We start from the raw sequence: 26391 nt of genomic DNA on the forward strand, positions 1-26391 counted from the left end.
GCCCTAGAAGGCCAAACAGGGCATACAGGCCAAGGCCGCCTGCTGATGCCGCCTCCTGCCGTTGGTATTCAGAGGTTGCCGCCTTTGAATGTGGAGGTTCCCTTTAGTCACTCTGGCTAGTAGCCACTGACAGACCTGTCCTCTATGAAACTGTCTGATCCCCATCTATGCCTGGGGCCATCACTACATCCTCTGGCAGCAAGTTCCACATTTTAATCACTATGCAAAAAAGTATTTCATTTTGTCCATCCTGGATCTACTGTCCATCAGTTTCATTGGAAGTCCTCGAGTTAACTTACTCTGCTGTACAAATATGTGAATTGCTGTTGTATGTTCTCATTGCAGTTGATGGAAGTATTTTTAATGTGACAGGCTTGGTTTAGTAGCATGGACATAAGAAATACTTATGGGGTGTGGTGGTGGGGACAGATTATGCAAATACTTTGAATCAACAAAGAAGCTGCAATTCATTCTGACATAGCCTACCTCCTTTTTAGTCTCAAGCTCTGATGCTTCATTAGGAAGAACTTCCTGACAGAGCGATTCCTCAGTGGAACAAACAGGCTTCCTTGGGAGGTGTTGGGCTCTCCTTCTTTGGAGATTTTTAAGCAGAGGCTAGATGGCCTACAGTCACCCAGGAGCATTGACTACAATGCTGATTCTTAACTTAGGCAGATCACGGGAGGGAGGGAGGAGTCAATGCTTGGCTCTCATGGCCCTTTCTTACAAGCCCAGGGCAAACGCTACTTTCGGGTCAGGATAGAATTTTCCTCCATGCCAAATTGACCAGGGTTCCTTAAGATTTTTTGCCTTCCTCTGTGAATACAGCAGGAGTCACTGGGGGGGTGGGGGAGTTGTGAATATCCTGCGTTGTGCATGGGGTTGGACTAGATGTCCCTTGAGGTCCCTTCCAGCTGTGTGTCCCTATGTTTCTGCAAGGCCTCGCAATCCGGAAAGAGCTGAGCACTGCATGTGGAGAACCACCCTTTAGTGGCTTCCTGTGAAACTGGTAAGCAGCCCTCTTACCCTCTGTGCCCTTCTCCCTTAATACCTCACTTGGTTTGCTTTGGTGGAAGCCCCTCATGCTGTCCCATTCCCCCGCAATCATCCATTCATCCTGCCCTTCTTGCGAAAAAGCATTTACAATTCTCCATCCCTCCATTGTATCCAGTATAGTGGTTAAGTGTGTCAGACTAGCATCTGGGGGATGCGGGTGGAAGCTTGCTGGGTGACCTTGGGCCAGTCACACACACTCGTTCTAATCTACCTGACAGGATTGTTGTGAGGATAAAAGAAGAGAACAATGTAAGCCACTCTGGGTCCTCACTGGGGAGAAAGGCGGGTTACAAATGAATGAAATAAAATTATCCTCAGAGCTCAGTGAGAGGGCTTGGGATGAGAGAGCAACTGGACCAAGGGCACTCGGTGAACATCCTTGTGGAGGGGGGATTTGAACCTGGGACCCCCCTGATCCCATTCTGATTCTCTCATAGGGTGGCAAGAGGTTCACTTTTCCAGAGGCCCGTCCTCCGTGGGCTGGGTTCTGCTTTTGTCGGGTAAAACCAGTTGATGTGGCTATGGCAGCCGGGATTCCTGAGCCGCCGCAGGGTGCCCAGAGCCCCCTTACCAGTTGGAAAGCGACCTGCTCAGGCTGCCTGAGCTGTGTGGGGAGAATTAAACGCGAACTGTTAGACAGGCGAGAGCACAAGGTCCCCCCTCCACAGTTTGCACAAGGCTGCATTCCTGTTAGGTGCGAATTTAGAGACAATGATAAACTGAAAATCATCATGTGCACATTTTGTCCCTCCACCCACTTTTATTTCCTGGGGGTGGGGGGTCATCTGAAGGTGGCCCCACTGGCTTTTGATAGGGTTCTCAGCCTTGTAGGGGGCGGCCTGGGATCCAAATCCCCACTGGGTGTGTCCTGGGTCTAGTCTTTTTCTCTCCAACTGGCCTTCCTCGTAGGGCTGTTGCAAGGGTACAGTGGAAGCAGGGAGCCACGCAGGTGCCCCAGGTGTGGAAGCAGGCAGCCACCCAGACGTGTCCTTGAAGGAAATGCGAGATAACGACAGGCTCTTCGGCCCAGTCTGCAACCACCACACCCTCCCTAGACCCGTTGCTAAGGGCCCCTTCCCCCTCAGGGCCGCCTGGCCTGGCCTACTTCACAGAGTTGTTGTGAGGCGAAAAGGGCGGAGCCACTAGAGCGGCTCCGAAGTCCTCGCAGGAAGGGCGGGACTGGGCTCCCTTCTGGGCCCAGTCCGGAGAGGCCCCGCCTCCCGTTGCTAAGGGCCCGGCAGGCTTCCCACGCGCGTCGCTAAGGGCCGCACCCTCCCTCCAGGTCTCCTCCCGTTGCTTGGCAACGCAGCTTCCGGGTCATCGCCCGGCCCGGCTTCCGGCGGCGGCAGCAGCAGGAGGAGGCGGCGGCGGCCCCGGCCCGGCGGGAAGATGGCGGCGGCCCCGGCGGCGGCGGCGGGCGCGGCGCTGGCTCCCCCGGCCCCGGTCGCGGCGCCGGGCCCCGAGGCCGGCCCGTCCCCCCCGCCGCCGCCCCACGAGATCAAGAGCCAGTTCCGCACCCGCGAGGGCGCCTACCGCCTGCTGGGCGCGCCCGAGCCCCGCGCCAGGCCCGGCCCGCCCGCGCCCCCCGCCGCCCCCGCCCCCGCCGCGCCGCTCCCGCCCCCCGGCGCCGCCGCCGCCGCCGCGGCCCCCGCCCTGCCGCCTGTCCGCCTCTCGCTCGTCCGCCTCAGCCCGCCCGCGCCAGACCCCGCCTGCCCCGAGGCAGAGCCCGGCGCCGGGCTGGCCGGCGAGCGCAGCCGCGTCTGCTTCAACCTCGGCAGGGAGCTCTACTTCTACTCGGGCGCCGGCGGAGCGCCTGGCCGGGGAAGGAGGGTGAGGCCGGGGGCTTTGTGGGGCTCAGAAGGGAGAGTCGGGGGCTTTTAGGGCTGCGGGGGTTGTCGGTCGCCCTGCTTCTCTGCTGGAACAGGGGGGCGGGGGGGCATTGGATAAGGGAAGGAACCTCAAGGATGGGGCGGGGGGGGCATTGGATAAGGGAAGGAACCTCAGGGATGGGGCGGGGGGGGCATTGGATAAGGGAAGGAACCTCAGGGATGGGGCGGGGGGGCATTGGATAAGGGAAGGAACCTCAAGGATGGGGCGGGGGGGCATTGGATAAGGGAAGGAACCTCAAGGATGGGGCGGGGGGGCAGTGGATAAGGGAAGGAACCTCAAGGATGGGGCGGGGGGGCAGTGGATAAGGGAAGGAACCTCAAGGATGGGGCGGGGGGCATTGGATAAGGGAAGGAACCTCAAGGATAGGGCGGGGGGGCATTGGATAAGGGAAGGAACCTCAAGGATGGAACAGGGGGGCAGGGGGGAGCCTTGGGGGTGAGGTTTGGGTGGTGGTCAATGGGGGTGGGGAGCCAAGAGGAGAACTGGAGAGGCTCCTGGGTGATGGGAGAATTTGGGGCGGGGTAGGAAATGATGAAGACACCCCTTGATAAGTGAGTAGAGGTTGGAAAGGCCAGCATGCAGAGCAGCAATGGGGGTCAGATAGGGTTGCCAACTCGGGTTGGGAATGCCTGGAGGTTTGAGGGTGGAGCCTGGGAGAGTGGGGTTTAGGGTGGGGCGATAGGATATAATGCCATGCAGTCCACCTTCCAAAGCAGCCATTTTCTCCAGGGGAAGTGGAATACATGTTTTAAATAAGCACTGTATGTAGTCTGGAGATCAGTTGTAATTCTGGGGGATCTCCAGCCCCCACCTGGAGGCTGGCAACCGTACAGTCTGAGAAAGAAACAAGAGGTAGGCAGAGTCAGTGAGTTGGGGGCAAGGTGGTGAAGGACCCAGTTGGGACCTGGGCAACTGGTAGGGCTAAACTTAGAAGTATAGTTTGGAAGGGACAGATGGTTGGATCTCCCTGCAGCTGAGTAGGAAGCAGAAGCAATGGTACAAAATCCCCACACCCACCTGTGAAAAAGTAACCTCTTTGCCTGATTTGTGACTTGTGGTCACCTGGGGGTGAGTTAGGCTAGCTTCCAAGGGACCAGGCTAGCAAGTTCTACTGGGGGAGGGGGGGTCGTTTGATTGCCTTTGAAGCCACCCATGATGATGTAGCTGTGTCCAAGCGCGGAGGAAGCGTCATGGGTACCTTTTGTATCCTCATTTAGCAAGGCCTGTGCAGTCTGCTGCAATGGGTGCACGATTAGGGTTGCGTCTAGCACAGGGGTGAAGGACTGCAGATCCTGAAAGCCAAGGAGCCTGGATTCATTACCCAGCTCTGAGGTGGATGGGCTGAGCTCCAACGGCAGTTGCTGGCGCAGGTAGCAGAGTGAGGGGGCAGCTTTGCCCCCTGCTGTATCTGCCAGGATTCCTGCCTAGCTCTCTTAATTCCTGGCTTCTGACTTCTCCTTTCCACCCTCTCCCCCCTTTGATTGCCGGTTTTGTTTCTAGTCCATCGACCTGAAGAAACCCATCGACAAGCGGATCTATAAGGGGACGCAACCCACCTGCCACGACTTCAACCAGTTCACTGCGGCTTCCGAAAGCATCTCCCTGCTGGTCGGCTTCTCAGCCGGGCAGGTGCAGTACCTGGATCTCATCAAGAAGGATACCAGCAAGCTCTTCAATGAGGAGGTGAGTAGCAGGTCTGGCCAAGGCACTTGTTCAAAATGCTCTTTGTGGTTCAGAGATGGAGCAATATGTCGGAATGAGTTTCTCTTCCTTTCCCTGGCCTGTGAATAGGGCAGAGGTTGCAGTTGTAGACCCTGGCTGATCACCTCCCCTTTAGAGGTCTGTGGTGGGTGCTTTGTGAGAGCCAGCGTGGTGTAGTGGTTAAGAGCAGTGGACTCTAATCTGGAGAATCGGGTTTGATTCTTCCACTCCTCCACACAGCGGCGGACTCTAATCTGGAGAACCGGGTTGGTTTCCCCACTCCTACATATGAAGCCAGCTGGGTGGCTAGTTGCAGTTCTCTCACAACTCTCTCGGCTCCGCCTACCTCACAGGGTGTCTGTTGTGGAGATTGTAAGCCGCTTTGAGACTCCTTAAAAGGTAGAGAAAAACAGGTTATAAAACCAACTCTTCTTCTTCTGGTTTGAACTTCATAGAACCTTTAAAACCTTTAACAGCAGTGCAGGAGAAGCAGGTGTTGGCTGTGGTGAATATTACAGGACTGCCCACATTGCGTAGTCCTGTTGCTCTCTCTTGCCCCCGCTTGGGATTCTTTGGTGCCTTCTCATGCTGCCTTCCTTCCTTCTTTCTTTGCTAACCCTCCCCCCACAGAGGCTGATTGATAAGACCAAGGTGACCTTCGTGAAATGGATTCCAGAGACAGAGTCTCTCTTCCTGGCCTCCCACGCCAGTGGCCACCTGTACCTGTACAACGTGGAGCACCCCTGCGGCTCAGCCTCCCCCCAGTACACGCTTCTCAAGCAAGGGGAGGGCTTCACGGTCTATGCCTGCAAGAGCAAAAGCGCTCGCAACCCGTTGCTAAAGTGGGCGGTGGGCGAAGGAGCCTTGAACGAGTTCGCCTTCTCCCCCGATGGTCGCTACCTAGCTTGCGTCAGCCAAGACGGCTGCCTGCGTGTCTTCCACTTTGATTCCATGCTCCTGCAGGGGATGATGAAGAGCTACTTCGGGGGCCTGCTGTGCGTCTGCTGGAGTCCCGATGGGCGCTACATTGTGACGGGGGGTGAGGACGACCTCGTGACCGTCTGGTCCTTTGCCGAGGGCCGGGTCATCGCCAGAGGCCATGGCCACAAGTCATGGGTCAACGCAGTGGCTTTCGACCCCTTTACCACCAGCACAGAGGAGGACGAGGCCAGCGAGTTCAGCGGGAGCGACGAAGACATCCAAGACTCTTTGAATTTTGGCAGGGTGCGGACAAGCAGCACCCTGTCCCATCTCTCCAAGCACAGCACCAAAAGTACCCCTTCCGTGACCTACCGCTTTGGGTCTGCTGGCCAGGACACACAGTTCTGCCTCTGGGACCTGACGGAAGATGTCCTCTACCCTCACCATCCGCTTTCCCGGGCCCGAACACTCACAAACACATTTAGCGCCGGTATCCCACCTTCAGGGAGCGGTGGGAGCAACCTGGCCGCCGAATCAGGAGGGGGTGCCCTGCCTCGCTCGCTATCCCGCTCCAACAGCCTGCCCCACCCTGCTGTCACCAGTGCCGCCAAGAGCCACGTGGCAGATGGGGCGGTGCCCTTCAGCATTGGCAAGTTTGCCACCCTCACTCTGCAAGAGCGGAAGGACAAGAACGCCGAGAGAGAGCACAAGCGCTATCACAGCCTGGGAAACATCAGCAAGAGCAACGACAAGCTCAATGTGGTGCCCAAGAGCAAGCTGGACACCGCCAAGGTCCTGGGCACCGCCCTGTGCCCCCGGATCAACGAAGTCCCCCTCCTGGAGCCCCTGATCTGCAAAAAGATCGCCCACGAGAGGCTGACGGTGTTGCTCTTCCTGGAGGACTGTATCATTACTGCTTGCCAGGAGGGGCTCATCTGCACATGGGCTAGGCCAGGGAAAGCGGTAAGTAGCACAGCGTTTGCTGCTGGCAGGAGGGCCGCAGTGTGATTTTGGAGCTTGAGACTTCCATTGGGTCTACGTCACTGGGGAGCTTGGCAGGGTTCTCTGTTCATGCTGTATCCCACCATGCTGGATCTTTCCTTCCTGTGCAGGGCTTTCCGTGTTCTCTTGTCGCTTCTTGATACACGATACAGATATTTGGCCCACTTTATTCGTGTGCTTAGAAGGGACCAACACATTGCAGGCTCGCTTCCCTAAGGGGTGGAGGGGGGAGCATTCCACGTGTTTTCTTTTACAGTATTTGTAGAAGGGGCATAATGATAGGAGCTGGTGCAAAGTGGGTGTGGATAAAGCAGGAGTGGATAGAGCTATGAAGACGAGTTGCAAGAAGGGTGTGTCCCCAATTTACCGCCCCCTAGTTTTGTTTGGATGCAGTGGCAGCTTGGTGGTTGACCAGATGTCCATGTGAATTTTCGCAGCAGTCCTTGTGCTACCCTTTTTCAGCACTTCCCGTTGCCATGCTGAGGGAGGCTGGTACAGTCCTGCTGCTAGTTATAGGGTAGCTGGGCCATCCCCACCTTATCATTGTTTCTCTTCACCTTGTGAAAGAGAAAGCTAGTTGATAAAATGAACAAAAAAGTCAAGTGCTAAAGCATTTGTGCATGTGTGTGTGTTTTCAAAAAACTATGTGCGCACAGAAAAGAGGGAAATGGGGGGATAAATGAGATAATTCCAGTTATGCATGCTTAGGTTTGGTTTTAGTAAGAAAGGGGGGAGACTAAAGGCTTTGCAGAAGAGGTCGGCTTGGGGAAATGCTGGAAGGAAGCAGTCTCAGCATCTCTAGCTTCACACTCCATGTTATCGGGATCCCTGGTACTTTGGTTCATCCGCCAATGTTGTCTTTTCAGACCGTGAACTCCCAAAACGGCGGCTCGCCAAGTGGCACAGTGGTATAACCAGGCGTTACCACTCAGCTGGCCAGTCTCCTGGCAGGTGTCTCCAGCTCCTCGCTCAGCCGAGCCCGTCCTGCTCAGACGGCGCAGCTCTTCTGCTCCTAATATCTGCTGTATGTACAGGTTGTTTTCTCCCTCCTCGCCTGCGACACTAACTGTATGGAAAGAGAGACGCTAACAGAGTTAATATATTGAGACCTATGTAGCACAGGAACCCGTTGCACTCCTCCGCTAGTTAAAAGTATTAATTAACGAACCATATTTAAAGCAAAAATCCTAGCACAGGCCGCTGGAGGGGGGCAGATTTTGCACAAGGGTGAACTGAGCTTGCGCCCCTTTTCTTCCCTCTCCCCACACACAACAGGGATTCCTAACTGCCTTTCAGTTGTGCTGCCCTATGACTTGACGGAGTTTTGTTGTGATCCTTGTCTGCCTCTGTGAAGAAAGCAAACAGAATCCCTTTTATTGTACAGGGGGAACTTCTCTGTACCTTCCCCACTTCATTTAAAAAAACTTTTTTTTTTTGTATTTTGCACAAAATGTCCACTTCGTCTGCTGACATGAGGGAACAGAAATATGCCCATCTAGCTCTCAATCTCTGCAGTCTTGAGCCATGGGAACCAGCCCCATGAATCCTCCAAGAGTGACTCACTGATCCCCAAAGAGCTACTGTTCAGCGCTTAAGATCCAGCACACGACTGCCTGGGACTTCCCATCCTCCCATTTGCGAGTGTTGTTTCTCGACATTGGGGTCAGAGCTTAGATGTCTGTCTGTCTACTCTGTTGTCTGCATCCTCTCACCATCATCTGACGGCTTCTATATCATCCTCTCAGAAACTAAATGGGACTTCCTTTGAACTGGCTTGTCCTTGAACTGGAAGACAGCTTGCAGGCAACTAATTCTTCAATTTACCAGCCATTCTCCCTCCCTCCCCCAAGTCTGTCTTTCTGCTCCCCCCATTGATTCTCTTTGCTGAGCCCACTAGATGCGCTCCAGCCTAAACAACCCATATTTTTCTATCCGTACCCAAGGATGCGTTATCAGTAGTCGACTGGAAGACATGGAGACAAGGCTGGAAAGCCCTAGACTGGAGTAACAAAATTGGTTTGCCACTTCTGCCACCCATAAACCAATACTTCACGTCCTTGACCAGGAAGAAGTGGTCTCTAGTGTTTCATCTTTTGAACTACTGGAGCAGCCGCTTAGCCCCTCCATCCCTTTTTGTTAGAAACAAGGTAGTATTCGGACACTAGAGAAGGATATCACACATTTCAAGTTAAAATAGCTGTTGTCAGAGGATGTGGAAGTAGAACTATACATGTGGATGGCTAATTTAGCTATTCTTATAGAAGATAGCTTAAATTGCCTATCTGTGTCCACTGTGAATGTAGTCAGTGGTTGCAGGTGTGATGGAGTGCAGCAGAATGGCTCTTGTTTAAGTTGCTAGAATGCCATTCGGACTCTGCAGTGCATCGGGCAACTTTCAGCATCCTAGTGACTTGCAGAGGCCAGCAGGTTTGGTTTGTCTGTATACAGTGAGGTTTTTCAGGACTGTTTCCCATTGGGGACAGATTCTGACTAGCCTCTGGTTTAGAAGATTAGCTCTTCAGAGCCTCACTTCCTTCCTCACTTCAGAAGCACATTACTGTGAAAAGAGGTAGCTGCCGTGAAGAGTGAGTCAGAGCTATCTAAATCTTGTAAATATGTGCCCATTTAATCCAATATAAAGCCATTTAAAATGTCCATGAGATTTTGACGTGTTTTCAGGCCAGTCATATAGCATTTTATGCTAACAATGAACATTAATGGCACCAAACATGATACATGTAGTTTTACTGCTGTATATTTTATTTACTGGCATACGTGGATTAAATGCACATACCCAGATGAGATTTGGAGGGCTTTGGTTTCCACGGCTGCATTGGTGTGCAGCATGGCATTGGCTAGGCAGCTAGTTTTGAACCCTTTTGATTACCTCGTAGGAGCTTGGTGTGTGAGAGCTTCATTATCCCTCCCCATTAAAGCCTTTGTCTAAAGATGCTGAGGAAAGTGAGAGGCTCAGGGCTGCTACGTATTGCTAGCTTGTGCAGGGTTTGTGTCTGGTGCTGCAGAGGCAGTGGCACAGGGCTTGATGGGCAAAAGTTCTTCAATCGTACAGGCTGAAGACCACCATCAGGGTTTTTGAGAGGAGTGCGAAGCCAGTTTCTGCTTTTGCTTGGCAAATCCTTATGGGGGCAAAGAGCCAAGGGTTTGGCCCCCACAGGTCTGCTCTGTGAACCAATGGTGCTTCCTTTCAGTACAAGTAGCCTTGCCCTGATGATGCCAGGGTTGAGGGGAAGGCTTTTTGCACTGGGAGGGAAGGGTTGTAGTTCACAGAACAGGTCCCCATGATGCATCCTTGTGTGTGCTGTGAAAAGCAGCAGTCCACGGGGCGTGATGGGCAAGAGGCCCAGCGTCATTCCCCAGTTCACCTGCTCGTGCTTCCCTGTGGGACTCTCAGTGTCTTGCCCTGTAGGTTGGTGCTCTCGGCCAAAGGGAATGGGGAAGTCATGCTGTGCTGGATCCTGCTCAGGGTGGTTATGTTCCTGGAATGGTCAGCTGACAGGAAGTGTTGAGGCCTAGCAGAGGCCCAGTGCATTTGAGCAGTGGTTGTGCCGTATCGTGTACGGCACCTGGTTGAGGCATTGCCGAAGGAGACTGACCTGCAGGCTAACAGGGGTTTGCCCATGGCTAACAGTCCACAACCCTGCAGACTGGAAGCCCTCTCCCGTAATCAGGGACAAGTTTGGCCATGGTTCTGTGGTGTTAGAGAAGGTGTGCTTTCCAAGCTTCTCCAGAGTTGCACACTCATTGGTTATAGCTTTGCATGTTCAGGGCTGAGTCCTGCTATCCAAATGTGTTCCACAGTTTGGCTTGGAGATGATTCCTGGCTCCAACTGAGCCCTGAATGCCCACTTTCCTTATAGGGTGGTCTGTACCTCATCATCGTCTGCCTAGCAAAGGCACAGAGACAGACTCGTAGTTGATGTGGGTCCTGTCTGTGCATCGCTCTGGTTTTGCAAAATTCAATCCAGCTACCAGAGAGATCCTTTCCTTTCAGGGCACATTGGGAACTTCTCGTAGATGCGGACTTCATGCCATGGAACTGGCTCCCCTCCCCCAGGAAAAAAAAGCCATACTGAGTCCAGTACCTCTCAACACGACTTGCATCTGTTTCATCCCAGTCTGGTAAGAGCAACTAGTGGGGGAGCAGGGGGAGGAACCAGCTTTACTTCCACTCGGAATCAATCTCGCAATGGGACTCGAGGACTCTGGAGGACAGTATTACTTCTGCTCCTTGCCGTTCCCCCTCCCTGCCTCCCGATCCACGTCACCCTTGTGCGCTGTCTGGCTCCCTGCGGCCTTCACCTGCCAGCTGGTGTCTGGCAGTCCAGCCCTGCCCCGGTCCGCGGAAGATCACGCCCAGAAGCTGCCGAGGCCCCCCGTGCCTTTGTCACTTTACTACCTGCTCTAAACGTTTGCTACTGTTGTGTCCGAAAAGTGTTTAAATTATAGAATCGTGAACTCCTTATTTATACTAAAGAGACAGTTTTCACATTGCGGCCTCCCCTGCTAAATGTTAATGGGTGGAGGGGTGAGGTGTGTGTGTGTGGGAACAGTGCTTGTAGAGCTCTGCAAGAATCACATCGTGAGACAACTAAAATTTCAGTAGTGATTTCTGTGTCACTTGTGCAAATGCTGTCTATGTCCCTTCTATCACATCCCCTCCCAACACACACACACACGCTGGCAGTTCCTTTTTCTCAGTGGTCGTCTTGCACGCTCCCCAAATTGCAGATATATGTTTATCTTTTATTTCGTCTAACAAGGACGCATCCCAAACTCACATTATCATGAAATGTACAGTGTTTTCATGCAGCCAATCCACAAGGGCGGGGGGGAAGGAAAATGGGAAGGAATAATAAATACGGTGTGGGGAGGCCAAGGGAGCATAGTGCAAAACCTCAAACTAGCAGTATTATCTTCCCCCTCGAGCGAAGTCTCGTTCTGTCTACTCCCCATTTTAGGAAGAAGAAAAAAACACCTGGCCCACACCTTGTTTTGTTCAGGGTTTGGAAGGAGGGGAGCAAAGGCACCTCGTGCTCAAGAAGGAGTCAAGAAGATACTCTGAAAACTAACCACCACACTTCCAAATAAATTACAAAGAACCTTGTGTGTGTTGCACTGTGGAGCGAGAAAGGGCTGGTGTTGCTACTGACTGTGAAAGCGCAGGTAAAAGTCAGCCGTGGCAGCGCCACAACCATGAAATGGGCTGTGAGCCACGCCTGGGCCTTAGAGCAGAAGTACAGAGGCCAGGGCTCCCCCCCACCCGGGTCATAGCAGCCTCCGTCTACAGCCAAAGTGTTGCAGGAGCCCTGTGGAAGTAGCCACCCTACCCCCCCCCCCCCCGTACACACACACACCCTTGCCGGTTTCCTGTCCCCCTTTCTGGTCGGGGAAACTCCTTGGATAGTAGCTGCGCTTTGCAGGGTAGGCAGCTAACAGGCTGGTGGTGGGTGGGGATATCGTCCTCTTCTGCTGGAGTATTTTATTACACCGAACCCAAGGGAGAAGCAGTCATGGGGGGGGGGGGGGTTTCCCACAGAGATTCACTCTTCCTACCAGCTCTCCATGCAGAACTGGGGGTTTGCAGTACCAGAAACTCTCCTCTGCCAAAAATGATATGAGCTTCGAAGAAGCCTGTTAAAAAGGGTCAACCTGCACCTCTCACGAACCAGCCAGGGGTCACTTGGAAAGTCAACCTGTGCTTAAAGTGCTGGAAGCTGATTAGTCATGGTTGTATGGAAGGCATTGAAAAGCAGAACCTTCTGGGTTCTTTTCCTGCTTGGCCAAAGGAGAATTAGGGAGTAACACATTAAGCCTCTCCTGATTAGGGAAGAAATCTAGCAGCCAGAGCTCTGGGGGTTGAAGGATGGGGCCTTTTACCCTCCAGTCTAGGCAGGGTACCGTCTTAAGGGCAAAAGGGGAGCGAGGTGACGGGGCAGGTCTTCTCAGAGTCTCTGTGGGATTCCCTTGCCAGTAAGCCCTAGGAAATTCTTCCACTGGGTCCATTTAGCTGACAACGAATAAGAGCTCTTGGACGCTGCTACGGGGCAGCCACATCAGTCTCATACAAAGCAAGGGAAACCAAGAGTGAAAAAGAAGAAGACTCAGGAACAGGAATACTGACAGGTAGGCAAGTTGAGGCCCAGCCGAGCCATTCAGTCTGCTGCCGGGGCAAGACGGGCCCCTCTAGTGCCACGGCGCTGAGATCTCGGTGTCCCGTCTCTGATCCCGCAATACCTTTGGTGGCCAGCAGGGCTGCATCAAAACGGCAGCCACAGAAGTTTCAGGCAAACCCCACGGCCTCACTGGCGCCCTTTCAAACCACTTCCACCAGGCTGCGGGTGGAGGCCTCCAGTACAAACCCACCAGTACACAGGAGCAGGTATCCCACCTTGACGATGCAGGGCCTATGTACCTGTGAAGCAGAAACAAGCCTGGTCATGGCAGATATAGCTGGGGTGTGTGTCTGAGGAAGAGGGTTCAGCAGCCCAGACCACCACTGGGCAAGAAGCAAGGGGGCAGAGCGTTGTGGGGCAAGTGCTGGTTTCAGTCCCCTCCAGCTAAAAAGGATGGCAGGTAGAAAAGGTGAGCACTTTCTCTGGAGAGCTCCTGCCCATCCAAAGAGACTTTCAAAAATGGGGGGGGGGGCACAGGTTTTCTTGTGCTGTATACATCCGGACTGGATATGTGCCACCCCCCACAAACAAATGGGGTGGGTGGAGATTCCTCTGCAAGTGGATAATTATACTTCACAAGTGGCACGACCAAAACCTCCCAATTCACAGCCCAAAGTAGGGCTACTTCTGGGACCTTGAAGAAGGTATGCAGGAGTGTGCCTGATTGGGGGGAGGGGGGGCAGAGAATGTCCACTCATTTTAAAAACAGCATATCAGGGAGAACATTCAAGCCCACCCCACCCCCGGTGCTAATATGCTGAGTGCAAAGATCAATAATATTTGGGCGCAGTGACGGCAGAATTATCTACCTCTGCAGAGGGTGAGTGGGAGGAGGCGCAACCACGGCAGGGTTGGGGAGACTGTGCAGCAGGCAGCTGCGTGGTGGGGACTTTGGGCCAATAGGAGACTTAGCGGTTATATTACTTAGCAGGGTGAGATGCTAGGCCCTGGCTGGCCCAAGTTAACCCTGATCTCCGAAGCTAAGCAGGGTCAGCCCTGGTTAGTACTTGGATGGGAGACCACCAAGGAAGTCCAGGGTCACTACGCAGAGGCAGGCGGTGGCAAACCACCTCTGAACCTCTCTTGCCTGAAAACCCCATGAGGGGTCACCTGAAGTAGGCTGTAACTTGATGGCACTTTCCACCACCAAGATACTTAGAGCTTCCTCATTACTAAGTCAAAACACTGGCCTGTTGAGCACAGTCCTTCCCAAACTCTGTGCCACAAAAGACCAAAAATGAAACGGTCATGTGAGCCTCATTGTGCACAGACACACCGCCAGTGGAGGTTGCCTGCTGCTTTGGTTTGGCTCCTGGCAATTTTATCCTGCTGGGGACAGCTAGATCTGCCCCCAACTCTGCATGGAGTGTGCCTGTTGCCCTAGATGAAATCAGGGCAGCCAATGGGGGAGGAAAGGACTGAAAAAGGGAGCACGAGTACCAGCCAAAGCAAGCGCTGACTCCAAGTGGGTGGGGCCAGAGAAGAGAAGGGGGGCTGTGCACAGCTGACATACCCTCGAAAAGAGGAGCAAGTGCCGGTACAGAGGTACCACAAGCGGGTATTCACAGAGCCGAGATGCCATGGTGCCGCCTTGCTGGAAAGAGAAACCAGAGGTCAGCAAGGCAGAGTGCTAGGCGGAGGGGGTGGGGAGAGAGAGCACAAGACAGCCGTGTGTATTCCAGGGACCCACCAAGAATACTCTTTCCTGCCATTTGGTGCAGGTTTTATATCCAGCCCTCATCTTTTATGAAACAAGATTCTAGTCCTCTTTGTCAAAAAAAACCCTTTCCACTCTCTTTCCCAGCCTTCTGTTCCCACCTGTCACTTTGTTTTTTTCTTTCTACAGTAAGGGTCCCCAACGTGGTGCCCACAGGCACCATGGCACCCACCAAATGTTTTTAGAAAGTGGGTAAAGCCGGGTGGGTCTCCCGCCCAGCAGGGCTTCTGATTGGCCATTGGAGATCTGATTGGCTGTGCAGATTAAAATTAAGTTGTTTTGGCAGCAGCTTCCGCATTATTCGATGTATTCTCTCACTCCTCTTTCCCAGTGTATTTTAAAATCTTGTCCCCTGCACTTGGGCTTCCTCTGTGTGTGTTGCTCTGCCTCCAGCAGCCATTCTGTGGTCGCTTCCACCATCCTGTGTCAGAATTCCAAAGGTACCCGCAGGCTCAAAAAGGTTGGGGACCCCTGAATGCAAAGTCATTGGAAAATCTGAATTGTGACAGCAAAGTTAACACAGATGTATCCAAATATTATGCAATCTGCATGATTTAGTAAAATGCATAACAGGGGGGGGGGGGAAGGTTGGTGCAGAATTCCCAGAGCCTTTGTACGTAGGGTAACAGAAGTTTTCCCCTGGGAGAAAAGCCCCGTCTAATTGAGGAAGGGATGGCCCAGGCCAGCTTGAGCTCCCCCGATCTCAGAAGCTAAGCAGGGTCGGCCCTGGTTAGTACTTGGATGGGAGACCACAGAGGAAGTCCAGTGTTGCTACACAGAGGCAGGCAATGACAGACCACCTCTGCACGGGCCTTGAAAACCCCACGGGGGGGTTACCATAAAGTCGGCTGCAGCTTGACAGCACTTCCCACCACCAAACGGGGAAGAAGGGGGCTTTCATTGTCACTAGGGGAGCCCTACCCTACCCTGGGTCCCCCCCACACGTGTTGTCTGGCAACCTGCAGACTGAGGCTTACATCAGCAGAGCGCTCCACGCAGCACAAGAAAGGGTGGGGGCGAGGGCTCCACCCCAGAGCAGCTGCAAGGAAAAGAGAAATGTAGGACCAGTTTTCCTTTTAGGGAGGGGGTGGGGGGAGAAGAGGACACAAGTCTCCAAAGCATGCAGAAATTAGGGGCACATCACCCAGCGGTTGCATCAGGCAAGAAAGCACACCTCTGCGCCATGCTGCAACCACCACCTGCTATGTTACTCTGGCAGGGAGAGGCTCCCCTCCTCTAACACCAACCACATTTCCATACGGTATCCCGGCTCATCTAGACCAGCTAAATGCATCTTCTCCTTATATAACGGGGCATTTTATTTTTATGTTGGTAACTTATGCTGGAGAGGGAAGGCGGCATGGTATGGCCTGATCTCATCAGATCGGCGAAGCTAAGCAGGGCTGATACTTGGGAAGGGAGCCCAGCAAGGAAGACTAGATGATCCTGGTGGTCCCGTCCAACTCTATGATTCTACTCTGCAGAGGAAGGCAATGGCAAACCCCCTCTGCTTCTCACTTGCCTTGAAAGCCCCTTGCTGGGGTCACCAGAAGTTGGCTTCAACTTGACAGCACTTTACGCACACACAACTTATGACGGTCTTGACCTGGACGGCCCAGGCTAATCTAATCTCATCAGATCTCAGAAGCCATGCAGGGTGGGCCCTGGTTACCACTTGGATGGAGACCAAGGAAGTCTAAGGTTGCTATGCAGAGGCAGGAAAAGGCAAACCTCCTCTGTGTGTCTCTTGCCTTGAGACCCTACAGGGTCGCCATAGGTTGGCTGTGACTTGACAGCATGTCCCACCACCGACTTAGGATGGCCTGATGGTGCTTTTATTTAAGAGTGGTACTCCAAAGAGGTGGCATAAAAATGTCCTAAATAAATTTATCTAGCTAAGCAGCTGCTGCCAAGGGGCGGGAAGCAGGGAGGCTGCTGGATCACCAAGTAGGACAAGTGAGGCATGTTCCAGCCCAGCTTTTCCTCCTTCCCACTTCACCCACGCCCAGCAAGAATCAGGGGACAGGCCATGGCTCAGTGGTAGAGCCCCGGCTTAGCACTCTGATTCATCTCCCATTACAGATGCAAAAGACGCTTCCTCTGCCTGAGATCCTGGGAGAGCTGCTGCCAGTTGGAGGAGAGATGAATGAGCCAGGTAGATAAAGGCAATGAGAGGGAGGGCATCTTGGCCATCTTCTGGGCATGGAGTAGGGGTCACTGGGGTGTGGGGGGAAGGTAGTTTGGAATGTCCTGCGTTGTGCAGGGGGTTGGACTAGATGACCCCTATGGTCCCTTCCAACTGATTCTATGATCTGATGTGGGATAAAGGAAGGGTTGCCAGGTCCCCCCTCTCCCCTGGCAGGAGGTTTTTGGGGCAGGGCGACAATCCCCTGCGTGCGATACTAGTACGTTTCTTTTGGGTTTACCTCGGAAGTGCCGCATCACGACAGGATGCTTTAGTGCTCAAACCATGGGGTTTGCGTGCTAAAGTGTCCCGTTGCGATGCGGTGCTTCCAGGGTAAACCCGAAAGTGACGTAATTGCATTGTGCACATGTGATCCCCTCTGAGCCAGCCAATCCAAGCAACCTGAGGAAGGTAATTTCCATGTGCCACTGGGGAAGGTCCATAGCTCAGTGCATATGTGTGCGGCCTCCTGTGCCAAAATGCCCCCAGGGTTAATTTCTGCTGCAAAAAAGGCACCTTAGACAGCAGGTTTGGGAAAGATCTTCCTCCACACGAGATCCCCAAAAGCCGCTGCTTAAATGGACTTAAGAGCCCTGTGGCGCAGAGTGTTAAGCTGCAATACTGAAGTCCAAAGCTCTGCTCATGACCTGAGTTCGATCCCGACGGGAGTCGGTTTCAGGTAGCTGGCTCAAGGTTGACTCAGCCTTCCATCCTTCCAAGGTCGGTGAAATGAGTACCCAGCTTGCTGGGGGTAAAGGGAAGATGACTGGGGAAGGCACTGGCAAACCACCCCGCAAACAATGGCTGTTACCACACTAGGTATTCCCAGCGATGTATCAAGAGTTTGAAAATGTTATAAAAAACATCGCTTTAAAATGGTTTTTGGATGCCACAGCTAAAAAATGGTTGGAAGTCGTCTTCACAGCTAAAGAGGCCAAACAAAGGCTGTTACCACACTAGGTATTCCCAGCGATGTATTAAGATATTGTCGAAGGCTTTCACGGTCAGAGTTCATTGGTTCTTGTAGGTTATCCGGGCTGTGTAACCGTGGTCTTGGAATTTTCTTTCCTGATGTTTCACCAGCAACTGTGGCAGGCATCTTCAGAGGAGTAACACTGAAGGAGAGACACTGTCCTTCAGTGTTACTCCTCTGAAGATGCTGGCCACAGTTGCTGGCGAAACGTCAGGAAAGAAAATTCCAAGACCACGGTTACACAGCCCGGATAACCTACAAGAACCAATGTATTAAGAGTTTGAAAATGTTATAAAAAACATCGCTTTGATGTTTTTTATAACATTTTCAAACTCTTAATACATCGCTGGGAATAACTAGTGTGGTAGCAGCCGAAGTGCGAACAGTATTTTTTATAACAGTTTCAAACTCTTAATACATCGGTGGGAATGCATTGAAAGTGCGAACAGAATTTTTTATAACATTTCCAAACTCTTGATACATTGCTGGGAATACCTAGTGCGGTAACAGCCAGTGTCTGCCTTGGAAACATCGGGATGTGACGTCACCCCATGGGTCAGGAATGACCCGGTGCTTGCACAGGGGACCTTTACCTTTTAAAGGGATTGGTGCTTTGACTTGGTATCAGTAGAAGGCAGCCCGTGAAAGGAAACAAAGAGATCTGTTTCCTTCCCTGCACAATCTGGTTTTTGTTTCCTTTTTTCCCAAGGCCTGGCCGTGATCCAATAGATCCCAGGGCATTCGAATTATGGGCTGAAGGAGGAGGGGACGAGGGAGTGGGGTTGCCAGTTTTGGGTTGGAAAATACTTGGAGATTTTGGAAGTGGAGCCTGAGGAGGGTGGGGCTGGGGGAAAGGAAGGGCTTCAATGGGGCACGGTGCCATGCAGTCCACCTTCCAAAGCAGCCATTTTCTCCAAGTGAACTAATTTCTGTCGCCTGAAGATCTCTAGCCAGCCACCACCTGGATCTTGGCAACCCTGGGGGTCAGTCCAGGCTGACGACAGGGTTGCCAACTCCAGGTCGGGAAATTCCTGGAGATCTGGGGGCAGTGCCCATGGAAGGCGGAGTTTGGAGATGGGAGGAATCTCACTGGGGTCTAATGCCACAGAGCCCGCCCTCCAAAGCAGCCATTTTTCCCAGCCCCAGGGGAACCGAACTCTTTTGTCTGGGGATCACTTGTAATTTCGGGAAATCTCCAGGCCCCACCTGGAGGATGTCAACCCTATAGTGAATCTGGATAAGCCCGAACAACGAGGTCAGTCACTTTCTTCTGCTTTCCATTGCAGGGTCTTCAATTGTGACCCCGACAGGTGGGCACACTGTCCTTTTCTGCCCAGTTGCCTGGGGACAAACTCTCTTCCACACTGGGGAGGAGGGGAAGGGAGGATAAAATGGAGAGAACTGGGAGGGGGCAGAGAAGAAATGCACATGTCGAGAGGAAGGAAAGGGGGGGGGGGTCCTGCAGGCACAGGCGACACTTGCCTTCCTCTCTCGCTGTTTTCATCCCTTCGATCTGCTCCTCCAAACGCTTGATCTGCGCTTCCAGTTCCGAGTTGCGGTTCTCGGCTTCCTTTAGTTGGCTAATTGGGAGCAGACAAGAGGATCAGTCTTGGCCGGAAAGGGGGGAAGAGGAGCCCCTACCCAGTCCTTCACTCTTTCGAGATGACAGGGGAACCGGCTGCGCCTCAGGCCTGCCTGTGAGCCTAAATCTTTGCTCCAAATCATCGAACCATGGCCTGGGTTTCACTGAACACAGTGGCCATTTATGCATGGCTGTTTTGTTGCGGTCACCCTCCTGACTACTTCAGGGCTTTGCTTTGATTATGCTTGCATTTTCCAACTATCAGAGGTCATCTTGCTCTCCCCATGCATTTGTGTGTTCCCCCCACAATTTCTGGATGCTGGCTAAACACAAATCCAGAAAACGTGGGCAAAATGCGCGGAAACGTGCAGGGGGAGCGAGGCGACCTCTGACGGTTGGAAAATGCAAGCAGACTCAAAACAAAGCCTCGAAGTAGTCGGCGGGGTGACCGCGACAAAACAGCCATGCATAAATGGCCAGTGTGATACTTTCAGAGGGCAGCCGTGTTGGTCTGCAGTAGAAGAGATAGATTTGAGTCCAGCAGCACCTTAGAGACCAACAAGATTTTCGGGGTCTTGAGTTTCTGGGAGCCAGGGCTCCCTTCGTCACTGTTAACCTGAGGACGGAGAGGCCGACTCCCTGCACCTCCCCTCACACTGCTGCAAAGTTTAAAGTGATTCATTTGACAGCTTCAGTGAACCAGTTGGCAGCGCCCAACTTTAATGGGTGAAACTGCAAGTTCAGGGCTCCCTTTTGTTCATTTCTGGAGGCCACTTTGATTCTGGCATATTAAGAGGATGAAAAACATTAATGACGCCCTTCTAGAAATTAATGCTTAGTAAACTGCAAAATACCCTACGCTGCCCTACCCTTGGAGAGGGGTCCATGGCTCAGTGGGAGAGCCTACGCTTGGCCTGCAGAAGGCCCCAGGTTCAATCCCTGGCACATCCAGCTGAAAGGACCAGACAGTAGGCGATGTGGAAGAGCTTTCTCTGCCGGAGACCCTGGAGAGCCGCTGCCAGTCTGAGCAGACAATACTGACGTTGATGGACCAGAGGGGGTCTGATTCAGCATGAGTCAGCTTCATGTGGCCCTTCGGGTGTCAAGAAGGCCTCCATGACATTGTGAGTCTGGCAATTTGCAGTTACGTCAATCGAATTGCTCGAGTCAGTACTAGAATCAGGCAATGCCACCAGGATTCTCCTTGTGGACTGCTCTCCCAGGAAGTGTGCCACCGAGCTCCCTTTCATCAGTCACCCTGAGACTATTTGCAGACCAACGTACCTGCTTTCAGCTTGGTGACGTGCTGCAGGTCTGGACCGGTTGTGGGTGAAGCAGGGTGAAAGCCAAAAGAAATCCTCTTTGCCCCTTCCAGATTGATTACTCTCAAGCATCCACATAGCTCCTTTCTAGTTCCTTGGCCACTTGTCAGAGGTGGGGGCTGCCCAAGGAGACGGGGGGAAGGTTCCAAATTGCCCTCCGCACCTTCCGTTCCACTTTACCTGGCAAAGGTCTGGTTGGCCACCTTGACGACGCTCAGCTCCTGACACAGCATCTCCCGGCTCCTCAGCTCTTCTTCCAGCGCCGTCTGCAGCTCCAGAAACGTGGCAAGATCCAGCTTCTGCCCATCTGGCAGCTTGCACGCCTGGCAGGGAAGAGAAAGGGTGCCTGTGTAGCCCGGAGGCACCCAACCTTTTCAAGGCTGCAGGCACCTTTGGAATTTTGAGAAGGGAGGGGGGGTGAACGCCACCCAAAATGGCTACCACAGGAGGTGGAGCCAAACTCAATATGGCAGGCTCCAGAGGCGGAGCCAAATGGAATGCCTCACACCTCCTGGGGGCAGGGTAATCCTGAAGGGGTCGTGGAATGATGCGCTGACTAAGGAAAGCCCAATGGCTTAACGGTCCTCCGGATGAGGAGGACCAGTAAGCCACTGGGCTTTCCTTAGTCAGCGCGTCATTCCACGACCCCTTCAGGATTACCCTGCCTTACAATGACCCTGCCCACTTTCTGAAAGGTGGGCACCAATGGAAGTACTGGCAGGCAGCATGGCACCCACAGGCACCAGGTTGGGGAATCCTGGTGTACTCAAATGCCAGAGAGCACAGGAAGAATGAAACTCCTATGCTGGGGGGTGGGGGCTCCTGAGGCCCGACCCCTCCACTACCCCACCTACCAGCTCCTCAGTGGGGTGTTTTGGCGTCTGCTCCCCCGATGGGGTCCTCCTGGTACAGTCGATCTCCATGCTGATCTCGCCGCAGCCTCTTTCCTCAGGCTCATTCTGTCTGAGAAAGAGGGAGATTCTCGCAGGCTCTTCCACCGGAGCAAAGGAGACCCCCCCCCCAACCTGCAGTTTTGACCTCCTCTATGGCAGCGTTGGGCTGAAGTTAAACTGCGGTCCACTGGTGGACTGCCGGGCAATTCCTAGTGGGCCCGTGGCGAGTGGGGTTCTTGCCAAGAAGGTGAGGCTAGGCTTGGTCTAATTCAACTCCTTAATTCAAGCAAAAAGAAACATACAGGCTGGAGCTACACATGAAGTGTAGTTCCATGATTCTTATTTATTGATGTCCTACTTTTTAAAAAAGAAGACAAAAACAGCACAAATTTCCAATGCAATTAAATATATTAAGTGCAAAAGGTGTACAGTGAAAACACATACAACAAACAATACACAAAATACAAAGGATCAAAAAGATAAGGTAAGTACTAAATGTTGTTGCTTATCAATAACTTGACAATTTCTTTTGTAGAGTTCAAACTTCCAGGTAAGTGCAATTGTCCAAAGGTTTTGAGGACATATGAACAACTAGAACAGCTGGAAAAGATGAAGATGGACGTGTTGTCTAGATCATTATTCACGTTTCGCCAAGGCTTCATCAGCTGATCAATTTCTCAATAAGAATTCTATACAAATATATGACCATAATAGGTGCAATTCCAACTGCCCACAGACTTAATGATGAATCAATGTATTTTGTATTTTGTGTATTGTTTGTTGTGTGTGTTTTCACTGTACACCTTTTGCACTTAATATATTTAATTGCATTGGAAATTGGTGCTGTTTTTGTCTTCTTTATACTACACAGCACAGAGCCTTCTTTTTCTGGTTCTACTTTTTAAAAAAAGCATCTTGGGCCGATTACAAAAAGAACAGAATAGTGTCAACTAAATAAAAATGGTTTGTGCAGCCAAAATAAAAACAGGCTAATGAAATAATCAAGACAAACAACAGTAAAATAGCAAGCAGTTAAAAGCCTCAGCACCCTGGGAGCATTAGAATTGGCCACAGTAAAAAGTCATGAAAAATAGTAGGCGCTAAGGAAAGAGGGTATCGCAGCAGCGCCCTTTGGTGTGTGGGGTTCCGCAAGGGGCAATCCTCTCCCCTATGTTGTTTAACATCTATATGCAACCCCTCGCCCAGCTTGTCCAGAGTTTCGGGCTGGGGTGTCATCAGTATGCATCAGTATGCCGGCTTTGCCTCAACCATTCAGCCCCAGCATCCAAGCACCTGGCCCGTGCGTCTGGGACGCACAGGCCAGGTGCTTGGATGGGCTGAATGGTTGAGGCAAAGCTGGCTGAAACTGAATCCATCGAAGACGGAGCTCCTGTGGCTCAGCCGGGGCAGCTCTGGGGTGTGGTGCTGACTCTCAGCTCTTGACGGCGTGCCGTTGACACCTACGCCCACCGTCAGGAGCCTGGGGGTGACCCTCGATGCATCCTTGTCAATGGCGGGACAGGTCACAGCCGCGGCCTGAACGGCTTTTTACCAGCTCCACCGTGCCCGGCAGTTGGTACCTTACCTCTCTTGCCCCGACTTAGCTACAGTGATCCACGCGACGGTCACCTCCAGGCTAGATTACTGCAACTTGCTCTACGTAGGGCTGCCCTTGAGATTGACCCAGATACTCCAGCTGGTACAGAACACTGCGGCGAGGCTTCTTACAGGAACCTCGCTGCGGGCACATATTACACCAGTGCTCTACCATCTGCACTGGCTCCAGCTGGAGCATCGGATCAGATTTAAGGTGCTGGTTATGACCTTTAAAGGCTTATATGGTCTGGGACCCTCGTATCTATGGGACCGCCTCTCCTGGTATGTTCCCTAGAGAACTTTACAGTCATCTAATACTAACTTGCTGGTAGCCCCCAGCCCAAAGATCGTCCAGCTGGCCTCGACCAGGGCCAGGGCTTTCTCTGCCCTGGCCCCTGCCTGGTGGAATAGCCTCTCCAATGAGACCAGGGCCCTGTGGGACCTTAAGGAGTTCCGCAGGGCCTGCAAGGCAGAGCTATTCTGCCAGGCCTATGGTTGAGGCCAGCTACAGTTTCTATCCATCAGTGCTGGCCTCCCCACCCTACCCTGCTCACCCCCTTACTCTATCTTATGGGGATTCCTCTACCTGCTCTACACAAAGTCCTGAGATGTCACCCTCTCGTGTTTCATTTACGCAGAGGACAGCCTCCCTCCCCCTGACCCAGCCATGCCTAAGAGAACAGATTTTATCATCCCAAGATGGCACAAGGGTCAAGACTGACGCTTGCCCAAAGACACCCATCCCTGCCTCCCACATCCCAGCAATGGCTTCTGGATTCTTGGGGGACAGCGGTTCTGTGTGTGTCATTATTAAGCGATGATGGGAAGGCACTCTGCACATGCACAGAGCAATCCCCCTCTCTGAAAAGCCTGCAGGCACAGTGCAAGAACAGCCCAGGAAACATGGGACAAGAACCCGCTCAGTATCCTGGGATACGTGATCAACCTCTGACACCACTGCTGGGGTTCCTGGAGGAAGCACTGTTTGGCACCCAAACGGCTTCTTACTTCATGGCCGTGTAGGTGTAGGAATATCCCACGAAGGGCAGGTTCACTCCAAGCGGAGAGCTCTCGATCACGTCTGACAGGGTCTCCTAGGAAAGGGGGATACAAGGACACAGAATGGGGGGAACCGTTCTACCTGGAGAAGGAAGAGGCAGGGCATAACACCCTCCGTTGGCATGGTTGCCAGCTTTTAATCCTGGCAAGGCTCTTGTGCCTTCCAGAGCTGCATAACACACAAAGCAGACCCCCGTCTCAACCTCTCAGCGCTTGGCTGGAGAGGGGAACTACATTGGTTGAATTTCTGCCTGTCGTGGAAGCTATTAAAGGCACAGGCACCCTGTTAGAAAAAAGGAAGAAAATAACCCTGCCTCCAGGTCCACAGGCCGCGGCATCCCGCCCTGAACCCTCAATTAGGGGCCCTGCTGGCCAGAACCCAGCCACAGATCCCCAGCCTTTCAGCCCCGTCGATCACGTTCAGTCTTTGCTCCTGGGATTTTGCCTCCCAGGAGCCCCTCCTCCCACCAAGCCTCTGGTTCTTCTGAACCACTTGGCGGGCACCAGTAAAGGTGTCGTCGGGTGCTGTGGCACTCTTGGGCACCACATTGGGGACCCCTGTTCTGAAAAGTACTGACATCCTGTTTCCTTTACAGGCAGGTGTGGGAAGCTGTCATTTTCAAATTGCTTTTTGGAGAACCCCGGAGAATCCTCAGAAGCTTATTGTCATGGGCCCTGCCTTGGGAGCTGAGGACTCGGAGGACTCTGAAGCTGAAGTGGAGGAACAGGTTGCCTCTGGTCCTTCAGTACCTCCATTGCAGTCAGTAGCCCAGGAGCCTGAAACAACTCAGCAGGAACCACAGCTAAGCAGAGAGGGAACAAGGGCAGACAGATGCTACTCTTCTCCCAACCTCTGCAGCGGAAGCTGAGAACGGCAGCCCTCCAAGCTCACCTGAACCTGCTAGGCATATCAGGACTCGGCAGCGTGTGAGTTTGCAGGGTAAAAGGAGAAGTGCTCGCTTGGAGAGGCTAAGCAGACAGAGAACTGGTGCTGAGTCATTTCAGGATGAAGCCTAGCTTGGAAGTGCACTGACTGATAAAGGCAGTGCAGGCATGCTTTCACTTTGCGGAAGCAACCATGCAATTTCTCTGTGTTCCTGCTACTGCTCATGATTGATCTTTCCGGCCATGGACTCCTGCCTGCTTTGACGACGCCTCTGACTTCTGACCTTGGTAAGATAGCATAATCTTTGTTGCCTACTCCGAAAGGGGCTAGATACCTCCTGCACGTCTGAGGACTGCGGGCACAGCCCAGCCCTTGGCCTACGCCGGCACACTTATCGGGGTGGGGGGGCTCAATGAGAGGATCAGTAGGGGCAGTGAGGGCAGCCACGACACCCTGATACTTTCCAAATGTTTCCAGTTTGGAAACCACTGCTGTGTAGAAGTTCCTGAGTCATCATCAAAAAGGTGCAGGGGTAAAAAGGGGGGGAAATAAAAGGTCACGTACCCCTCCCCCGCTCACCATGTCAGTGAGACAATCGTCCACCACATCGAAGTTGCACGTGTCCGTGGCATTGGCGAATTCAGGCACAAACGGTGGCGTGCAGTTCCGCAGGTTCTCCCAGTCCACACCCACAAAGAAAGGGTGCTCCTGGAAGTCCCGTATCCCATTCTTCCCCAGCCGCACCTCTCGAGGACAGATCAGCCCTTCGATTAAGGCCCGGGCTTCTGGAGGGACTTCCGGTGCGGACAGCGGGAACTGGAAATGCTCCTTGGAAATAAAAACGAAATGCGGTGAAGTGAATGATGGCCCCGTGAGTGGTGGGAAATGAAACGCACAACAGAAACATTTGGGTGCATTAAATCTATCTGGTCTGTGTTGCTTCAACCACAGGTGGGGGCTCCCATGATAGATTTCCCTGGGCGTAGAAACCTAGTATGTCAGGGGAAAACATTCTAGGAAGGACACACTGGGATTCCCTTCTGCAGAACATGCTAAAACTGACATACACAAGGAAGCTACCCTGAAAGCGGGGTCCCTTCCCTATTTATTAAAATATGTATACCCCGGATCTTCTTGTGACTGAAGGCAGCTTACAAATAATGTCCTTCAATATGTCCCTGTGCGTCAACTATGGTCATCAATCGGGTTCCCAACTGTGGGGGGCAGTTGCCCAACAATCAACCGGGCTGCCTGCCAACCAGCTAATGGTTGATGGGCAGAAGCAGGAAGGGAAGAGTGATCCCCGCGCGCACCTGTGCTCCCAGCGCAATACCGTCACTTCCGGTTTTACCCCAAAAGTGCTGGCATTGTGCAGGATGCTGTAGCCATTTCCTCCAAAAACTCTTATGGTAAA

The 26391-nt window shown here is 52.8% G+C and overlaps 2 protein-coding genes across 2 annotated transcripts in view; one reads left to right on the forward strand and one right to left on the reverse strand.

Annotated features, from left to right (window-relative positions):
• The first annotated feature begins 2434 nt into the window (after window positions 1-2434).
• On the forward strand, window positions 2435-7508 carry DMWD (DM1 locus, WD repeat containing). The gene is made up of 4 exons (XM_056847021.1): window positions 2435-2886; window positions 4447-4629; window positions 5278-6531; window positions 7437-7508. The coding sequence occupies exons 1-4, from the start codon at window positions 2446-2448 to the stop codon at window positions 7482-7484; spliced, it is 1926 nt and encodes a 641-aa protein (XP_056702999.1). The 5' UTR covers window positions 2435-2445; the 3' UTR covers window positions 7485-7508.
• A 5343-nt stretch (window positions 7509-12851) lies between these two features.
• Window positions 12852-26391, reverse strand: part of DMPK (DM1 protein kinase) — a 49580-nt gene continuing 36040 nt past the window's right edge. The window contains exons 8-15 of the mRNA XM_056847030.1: window positions 25542-25805; window positions 24041-24126; window positions 21398-21506; window positions 20724-20866; window positions 19122-19219; window positions 15459-15520; window positions 14278-14358; window positions 12852-13003 (exon numbers count right to left, since the gene is read on the reverse strand). Coding sequence (XP_056703008.1) covers window positions 12905-13003; window positions 14278-14358; window positions 15459-15520; window positions 19122-19219; window positions 20724-20866; window positions 21398-21506; window positions 24041-24126; window positions 25542-25805 — 942 coding nt within the window. The 3' untranslated portion in view covers window positions 12852-12904. The remainder of the gene's footprint in view (window positions 13004-14277; window positions 14359-15458; window positions 15521-19121; window positions 19220-20723; window positions 20867-21397; window positions 21507-24040; window positions 24127-25541; window positions 25806-26391) is intronic.

This window comes from Euleptes europaea, chromosome 3 (assembly GCF_029931775.1).
Source record: "Euleptes europaea isolate rEulEur1 chromosome 3, rEulEur1.hap1, whole genome shotgun sequence".
NCBI lineage: Eukaryota > Metazoa > Chordata > Lepidosauria > Squamata > Sphaerodactylidae > Euleptes > Euleptes europaea.